The sequence below is a fragment of the Sorex araneus genome, chromosome 1 (assembly GCF_027595985.1).
Source record: "Sorex araneus isolate mSorAra2 chromosome 1, mSorAra2.pri, whole genome shotgun sequence".
Classification (NCBI taxonomy): domain Eukaryota; kingdom Metazoa; phylum Chordata; class Mammalia; order Eulipotyphla; family Soricidae; genus Sorex; species Sorex araneus.
Genome location: NC_073302.1, coordinates 451,499,803 through 451,508,398, shown reverse-complemented (window position 1 = coordinate 451,508,398; position 8,596 = coordinate 451,499,803). Strand labels below are relative to the sequence as shown.

At 66.7% G+C, this 8,596-nt stretch overlaps 1 protein-coding gene across 1 annotated transcript; it reads right to left on the bottom strand.

The window, feature by feature from the left end:
- Positions 1 to 3,039: 3,039 nt before the first annotated feature.
- On the bottom strand, positions 3,040 to 7,405 carry EN2 (engrailed homeobox 2). Its single transcript, XM_004620165.2, has 2 exons — positions 6,748 to 7,405; positions 3,040 to 4,872 (listed from the first exon to the last, which is right to left on the bottom strand). The coding sequence occupies exons 1-2, from the start codon at positions 7,328 to 7,330 to the stop codon at positions 4,556 to 4,558; spliced, it is 900 nt and encodes a 299-aa protein (XP_004620222.2). The 5' UTR covers positions 7,331 to 7,405; the 3' UTR covers positions 3,040 to 4,555.
- Positions 7,406 to 8,596: the final 1,191 nt, after the last annotated feature.

The following is an 8,596-nucleotide window of genomic DNA, read 5'->3' as shown; positions in this document are numbered from 1 at the left end:
GGCTCCAGTGCCAACCAGGGTGTCACTTCCTCGTGCAGCGGCAGAATAGAAATGCAGATGGCTTCCTTTCCTCGGAGAGCTGGCGGCTGGGAAAGGCCTTTGTTCCCGATTGTCCAGGGCAGCCCCCCTGGAGGGGTGGGGGAGGCCAGGTAAGGACAATAGCTGAGCCCAGGCTCGCTCCGGACCCCGACAATAAAGGGCCCGCCCTGAGCACTGTCCTAGGGTGAGGCTTCAGCCGTCCAGGGAGAGTGGAGGTTCGCACACAGCGCTCCTTAAATTGAATGATACAATTATAAAATTATCTCCACGTAATTAACTCAGGATTAGTTTTCATTCCAGTTAGCATGGAATCAAACCCGAGATGCTCTCAGCCAGAGGAGGGGACCGGCTGCAGCGTCCCCAGACAAAGGGGCAGGCCGCCCCCACGCTCAGAATGCCCCTTGTTCCCGGGGGAGGGCACTGGGGGGTGGGGCCTGGGGCACGTGCCCCCCCTAGACCCAGCACTGTCTCCCCCCCCAGCTCCGGGAGCCCAGGGTGGCAGAGACAGCGGCCAGGGCAGAGCGACCGGCTAGTGCAGGGACCTTGCTGGGCAGAGGGAGCCAGGCCAGTGTCCTGCTGGCCAAGGGCTGTCCCAGAGGCAGTTTCTAGCACACAGTGAACCGGGGTTCAAGCTCTGACAGAGCATTCCGTCCCCAGGAGTAAGCCCCGAGCACCGTCGGGTGTGGCCCCAAAGACAAGAATCAAAACCAAAGCCGCCATTCCGGGGCCTAGTACAGGACACTGCCCGTCCCTCCCGGGTCCCTCCTGCCCCTTCCCTGCCCACACCCTGCGCCCTGCTGAGGGCACCGTGGGCTCTAGGAGCAAAGGGACCCCAGCACCGGTGCTGGTGGGGGCGTGTTGCTGGAGGTTGTGGCCTTGTGAGGTGTCTGCTGGGGGGCGGGGGGGGGCACTGCCCAGGAAACACTCCCCGGCACAGGAGTGTGTGCGGGGAAACTTCCGGAGTCTGGGAGAAGAGGGGCGGGAGGGCGCTTTCTACTCCGTTGGCGCGGACCAACGTTAGAAACTCAAGATTTCCCAAGTTTCCGCGAGGTCCTTGCCCCAGGGAGGTGTAGTCTGAGGCCGGAGACCTGGTGGGGGCCTTCCCGCAGGACGGACGGGCAGAAGGCCGGACCTAGACAGAGCTGGGGCCTGCAGAGGCGAGGCGAGGGGACGGGCAGGGCATCCGGGCCAGGTTGGGGGGAAGCGGTGGGCCCGCGGCCGGGGGACAGCGCGACACAGAGGCCGCGGCAGCTGCAGTTCACCCATCCAGAGAGCGGAGAAAGGGGAGGGGAGAGAGGAAGGGAAGTGGGCGCGGGGGGTAGAGGTGGGGGCCGGGCCGGACAGTCCTCTCCAGACAAAGGACTTGGCGGGAGGAGAGAACCCACGGCCCCGCTCAAACGCCAGCAGAGGCCAATGCCCGCTGGCCCCGCCGCCAACTTGCCCGTCTCGACAGATGGGCGGAGCGGGCGCACGAACGGAGACTCGGCCGCCGCGCCCGGGCCGTGCTCCCCGCGCCGGGTGCTCCCCGCGCCGGGTGCTCCCCGCACAGCCCGTGCCTGCGGCGCTGCGGGCGGGCGAGGCGGGTCCAGCCTCCCCGGGAGGGGCGAGGAGGCGCCGGCCCGGGCTAACGGCTCCCCCTCTAACTGGGGGCCGGGGAGCCCCCACCCGGGCGCGCGCGGGCGACTCCGCCTGATTAAGCCTCATCATCGGGGCCGCGGTGACGAGCGGCGTGACAGCCGCGCGCCGACGCGCTTCCCGGCCGCGGGGGCTGCGGGGGTCCCACGTGGGCGCGGGGCGCGGGTCCCGGGGCCGCGCGCGCTCTGCAGCAGCCAGCGTCGGGCGCTCGGCTGCCGTTTTCGGCGGAGGCGGGACGGTCGCCGCCGCCCAGCTCGGAGGGACGCGCAGGCCGGCCTGGGCGCCCGCACCACGCGCGGCGCCTCGTCCCCGAGTCGCGACTCTCCTCTCCGGCCCGGGTGCGCGGGACCGCGCGGGCCTGGCCAGCGTCCGCGCCGCGCTGCCCCTCGCTGCCTAGAAGCCCGTCGCTGCGCCTCTTCGGCCACGGGAAGGACGAGAGGGGCCCGGCCAGAGCGGGTGTCCGCTGCCCGCACTGGGCTGGCCACGGCGCCCGCGGGGGCAGGGATACAGGACCCTCTCTGGGCCCAGGACGGCGCTGGGGACAGCTGCCCCTTTCTGCTGGCTGACCCTGCAGCTCACAGGGAACCTTGTAAAACTGCTGGCGAGCACTTCGTTAGGAAGCTGGCTGTCCCCACTCGTGCCAGGGCTGCTGCAGCTGCTGCCCGCTCACGTGCCCAGGAGCTCAGCCCTTGCCACACCTGCAGGCTGGCCCCACGCGAGGGTTTACAGCGGGGTAACTTTGTTGCGAGTTTGTAGCAGAGCGGCCAGCTGCTCGGCAGCTGTGCTGTGGCCTCTGGTCCGTGCGCCAGCCAGAGGACCTGGTGGAAGGTGGGAGCCACCCACCAGTGCCCGCTGAGGTCCTCCAGGGTCAGCTACTGAAACTCTCCAAAGTTTGCCCACAGGCTGGTGCCTGCCCAGCTTGGGGCTGACGCCGGACACCCCAAGACCCCGGCATTTCCGGAGGATCTAGGCTTCCCCAGCCAGTGGCAACATTGGCTCTGCCTCTCCCCTCTGCCTGTCCTTCCAGGTCCTTGCCCCTGACCTCCTCTGCACCCCCACCCGGGAGACTTCCTGAAGTGAGACCTTTGGGGAGGGCACCTGTTGGACCGTTAGAATTTTAAGAATCTTTCAGTGAAAGACTGGCACTTGGGGGTGCATTGGGCACGTGGTTCCCTGCCCTGCGCTGGCACTCAGGACCGTCCACGCTCCTCTGCATCTGTCCGGTCGTCTGTCTGTCCATGCCCAAGGGGGCTCCTGCAGATGGGGCCTGGTGGAGCGAGGCCGGGAGGGAGATGCAGAGACGCAGGTCCGCACTCCACCTCCCACCGTCGCTAGTTTACAATCAAGTGGCTTTTTTTTTTTTTATTTAAGGTAATCTTGAAGAATTCAAACACACAAAACTGCAGGGGAAGTGCTCACAATTTTGATAAACACAGTTGTAAATAGAAACATTCATTTCTTATAAGATTATAAATATTTGATACTGGAACTGCAAAATGCACATGTTTTATAAACAAAAAATTTTTAAAAAACAAAACAAACCAAAAAAAAACCCCTTTTGCTTCCTGCTAAAAAGGCATACATATCTCATCGCATTTCCTCAGCAGCAGATGGTCATTCACAGAAACTTAAATTACAGCTTTCGTTTTCATAGTTTCCTTTTGGAAGAGGTTTATACTAGTATGTACAAAGTAAAACGCATGGCAGGGAAATAAATCGGCTTAAGGCAAAGAGAGGGTCCCCTCAATCCGCAGCCGGCCGGGGCTGCTGCCGCACGGGGTGCCCAGGGCTGCCCGGCGGCCAGAGGGACCCGTTCTTTCACACAAACAGACGATGCGTGGACTTCAGAGATGGGTCTGCTTATATATATATGTACTCAGAGGGGTTATATTGGATATATTTAATTTACACTGTACCACACCTTCAAAAAATAAAATGTATATTTTAAAAAAACAAGAAAAGACAAAAAAAGTGATTAGAAATGGTTATTTACACGTTTTTCTTCCTCCCTCTAGGTTCCAGAGGCTTCTGAGTTCCTTTCAAAGTCCAGGTTGCCTGTGTTCTGGGCAGCGGACACGTACGCTTACGGCCGCTCTGAAAGGCCACGGCAGCAGGAGGAAGGGAAGATCAGGGCAGGTCCCTGGGGTGCCCCTGCACCCCTTCGAGCGGGTGCTGAAGGGTTGTCCCAGCAGGGCCTCGGCCCCTTGGCCGCCCCTTCACCCAAAGCGGGTCTGGGGAGGAGAGAGCTGGCGCTGGTGGTGCCGGACAGCAGCGTGGACAGGACGAACAGAGGACAGGAGCACACAGGGCAGGGCAGGCCCAGGCAGGGGGAGGGGTGGCTGGCAGCGGGGCCACTCCGGGGGCACCCCAAGGTCCGCTGGTCCCGCCGCTGCTGGGCCTGGGGGCATGGCCCGACGACGATGCAGCCCTTAGCACACGCACAGACAAAGTGGCAGGATTCGGAGAGCAAGTAGGAGCTATTTCTTCCGTTCACAGTCGCGTGAAATGCAGCAATAAAAATCTTTGGACTTCAGCAAGTTGTTTTAACTTTTTCTTCTTTTGAAATTAAAAAAAAATATTCGATGTCCCATAATGGAGATTGGGGGGTTAAAAAGATCAAACTTTAAGCAGCCCCTCCAAAAACAAAAGAAAGAAAGAAAGAAAGAAAGAAAGAAAGAAAGAAAGAAAGAAAGAAAGAAAGAAAGAAAGAAAGAAAGAAAGAAAAAGGAGGGAGGAAGGAAGGAAGGAAGGAAGGAAGGAAGGAAGGAAGGAAGGAAGGAAGGAAGGAAGGAAGGAAGGAAGGAAAACCGTCAACAGCATAATCCCGTAAACAAACTCAAAGACCTCGGAACCGAGCCGTGGCTGGGCCGGGCTCCTGCGCCTACTCGCTGTCGGACTTGCCCTCGCGGGCCGTGGTGGAGTGGTTGTACAGGCCCTGCGCCATCAGGTGCACCGCCAGCGTGTTCTTGCTGCCCGTGGCCTTCTTGATCTTGGCGCGCTTGTTCTGGAACCAGATTTTGATCTGGGACTCGTTGAGGCTGAGCTCCTGGGCCAGGCTCTGGCGCCGCTGCTCTGTCAGGTACCTGTTGGTCTGGAACTCCGCCTTGAGCCGCTGCAGCTGCTCCGCCGTGAAGGCCGTGCGCGGACGCTTGTCCTCCTTGTTGGGGTTCTTCTTCTTTGGTTTGCGGGACCTGGGGCCTGGGGGACACGGCAGAGGCTGAGCTGAAGGTCCCCCGGGCTCCCGTCCCCACAGCCCTGGGGGGAGGGGGGCGGCCGGGCCGTGCTTGGGGGTCCAAGCTGCACCCCTGGAAAGGGGCACCCCCCCCCAGGGTCTCCGGGTTGGAAGAACAATTCTGGCGGAGCAAACCCCCAGCTGGCTCCGCTTTCGGGACCTGGCTGATGGGGGGTGCTCTCAGATAGAACCTCAGGAGTGCCCCCCCACGCCTGCCACTCAAGTTCATTGTTCCTTCCAGCTTGGCTGCCGACCTTCCTGGGTGGAAGAAGCCCTCCCCATCCTCCCCGGCTGCCAAACACCCCAGTCAGGCCCCAACTCCAGCTGCCCCCAGCGTGGGGCCCTCAGGGAGGTCTCACAGGGCCCCGTGACCTTGGGCAGAGGGTTCACGACCTCCCAAGTCCCTCCCCGCCTCCAGGGCTCACACTTGCGTCCCCCAGGGCCCTAGCTGAGGCAGCCGGCTCCAGGGGGTCTGTTTTCTGGGTGTCTAGGAGAGGCAGTGGGGCCAAGGCCAGGCCGAGTGTGGGTGGGATGGGGGACAAACCCCAGGTCTCACCTGCCCTCCCCCGCAGGCACTCCAACCCCAAAGCAAAAAGGTGGGGTCGGGACCCTGAAGACTGCTCCCCTGGGACAGGGGCCCTGGAACCAGGCGGCAGGCACGCAGCACCCCCTGCACCGGGCAGGCACCTGGCCCTGACTTAGCGGTGCAGACCTAGGGCTGACAAGCCTGGTCTTAGGGGGCCCGCAAGGGAGGCAAAAAGGCCGCCTGGAGGCTCGGGAATGCCGCAGCCTCCCGCAGCCTCCCGCAGCCCGCTCCCGCCCGCTCCCTCGCTCCGGGCAGCGCAGCCGCAGCCCCCAAACTCTCCTCTCTCTCTGTCTCTCTCTGTCTCTCTGTCTCTCTGTCTCTCTCTCTCTCTTTCTCTCTCTCTTCAAAAGACCCGTTTTCAAAGAAAAGAGATCTTGCTTCCATCAGAATTGTTAGTTCCTTTTCTTTCAAAAGGCAAAAAGCACCGAGCGGTCCCGCGGCAGAGCGGCGCGGGAAGGGCAGGGACCGCGCGGGGCAGCGGGCAGCGGGCTGGGATCCTCCCGCCTGGACACACAAAGCCCATTGTGGGCCTCTATGTTAATTAAATATTAACAAAGGAGGAGGCAGAACAATGGAGCAAATTTCAGATCTAGCTGCAGAAATTTGGTTTCCTCAGAGGGATGCACGCGGCCGAGGGGGCCGGGCGGCTGCGGGGCGCTGCGGGGCGCTGCGTGCGGACCCGCAGGCCCACCGGGGCTGGAGGGTGCCGGGACCCCGCGCTAATGGCGGTTCTCCGCCGCAGCCGCTTCCCCGGGGGCTGGCCCGCTTGGGGGAAGCCCGGGGCTGCGCGCCTCTCCACGGCCGGGACCCCCAACCCCGGGGGCTCCCTCCTCCCGGGTGGGCGCTGCGCGCGGGCGGCCGGCGAGGCAGGGTCCCCTCCATCCTTCCGGCCGCGGGACGCCCAGGGGACCCCGCACTTTCCTCCCGGGGTACCTGGGAGCGAGTCTGGGGCAGGCTGGGCGCCGCTCCGGGACCGGAGGCCTCGCTGGGGTGGGACGCAGCTTCCACCGGGGACACTCGGGCGGCGCGAGCAGAGCGGCCGGCCAGCGGCCGCCCGGCCGGACCCCTCGAGTGCGGCAAGTCGGCGCTGCGGTGCCCGCGGCGGCCCTTCTGCCCCGGGCGCGCGCCCAGTCCGGCCGGCCAGCAGCCCCGGCGCCCGCACACGGCGGCCTCGCTCGGCGCCTTTGTGTGCGTCGGGGAGGGGGTGTCCCAGGGTCCCCGTCTCCGGAGAAGTTCCCGCGGGCCCCAGACTCACCCGACGAAGGCCGGTCGGAGTAGCGCGTGCAGTAGACCCAGGCGGGCCAGAGCATGGGCTGCGCGCCCAGGTTGGCGCCGGGCTGGGAGCTGTCGGAGTCGGAGCTCACCGACACGTCCCCGGCGCCCGCGCCGCGGGCCCCGAGCGCCCCGTCCAGCGCGCCCCCGGGGTCGCCGGCTTTCTTGGCGCCGCCGTCGCCGTCGGCCGGAGCGTCGCCCTCGCCGGCCGGGAGCGGGCCGCCGGCCACGGGCGCGCAGGGCGCGTTCAGCCGCGGCTCCCGGGCCGAGCCCCGGAGCTGCTCGGCGCCGCCGCCGCCGCCGCCGCCGCCGCCGCCCGCCTCGCCGGCCCGGCCGCCGCGAGCGCCCCCCGGGCCCGCGCCCCCCGGCCCCGCGTCCTTGCGCCGGCCGAACTCGGGCCGCAGGATGTTGTCGATGAAGAAGTTGGTGACGCGGTGCGGGAGCTGGTGGTTGCCCGGCGCGGGCGGCGCCGCGGGCAGCATCCGAGCGCGCCGGCGGCCGGTGTCCGCGTCTCCGCCGGGCTCGGGCGCCGCCGCCTCGCTGGGCTGCGGCTCATCCTCCTCCATCCCGCGCGCGCGCCCCGGGGACCCCGCACCCCCGCGGCCAGCCGAGTCCTCCCGAGTCCTCCGAGCGCGGCGCGGCGGCCGCGGCCAGGGCGGGCGGGCGCGCCCCGAGCCCCCGCCGCGCGGCCGAGAGCGGGGGGCGCCCCGCGGCGCGCGCCGGGGAGTCCGGCCGGCGCCGGACGCTCACGGGGGTCCGGCGGGGGCCGCGCGGGGCCGGCGCCGGCGCATGCAGGCCGCCCCCTCCGGGCCGCTCGCGCCCCCCCGCCGCCCTCGCCTGCGCGCCCCGGCCGGGCCTCGAGGGTGCGGGGCGCCCGCCGCCGCCCGCACGCACATGGGGGCCGGGGCGCCCCCGCCGAGCCCCGCCGCGCCCCGCGGCCCCTGGCGCATGGGGGGCGCGCGCCGGGCCGGACCCCCGCGCTGCGAGCCGTCTGCGCGCGGGTCCGACACCGCCGCTCGGCGCCGCGGACGCACTCGCGCTCCGGATTTTTGTTCTTATTTTTAACCGAGCCCCCTCGAGTGACGTCGCGGGCCGGTCTCCGGGACACGTGCCTCGGGCCAATGGCCAGGCCGCCGCGCGCCCACGTGACGCGCCGCCGCCGCCCGGTGACAGCCGCGCGCCCCTCCCCCCCTTAAAGCGGCCGCGCGCGAGCCCGGGCACGTCCCCGCGTGGCGGGGCGCGGGGGGGCCGCCCCGCGCCGGGGGTGCCGACGTGGCCCCGCGCCGCGCGAGCGCGGGTTTTTAACATCTCCATGTTGTTGACCGTGGGCGAGAATCCCACAATTCCTTGCACAAAAATGCATCGATAATATGAACCGAGCGGGCGAGATACAAAGGGGCGTTTGTGCCCGCGTCCCTGGCCGGAGCGGGGGCGCTGGGGCCGCTCCCGTCGGACCCGGCCCCGCGCGCGCGGGCGGCGTGCGGGACGGGGCCCCTCCGGAGAGCCCCGCGCTCGGCCCCGGAGCGGAGAGGAACGACGGAGCCGGCACCGGGGACGGCGCGATCGTTTTTATTCCCGAGAAGGGAGTGGGGCTCAGCGGAGACCGTCAGGGGGAGAAGCCCCCGCCAGGCTCTCTGCGCCCCGGACCCCATGGGGCGAGGCCGCCCGGCCGCTCACCTCAATTTCTTTGTCCTGCAACCTTGACGTTAGTTTCTCCCGGAGAGCTGGGCCCTTGAGGTTGGGGGTGGGGTTCGGGGAATACGGACTCAAAAGTGAGACTGCAGCCCCGTCCCTTCCTCCTTCCCTCTTCCCTCCGCTCCTCCCTCCGCAGA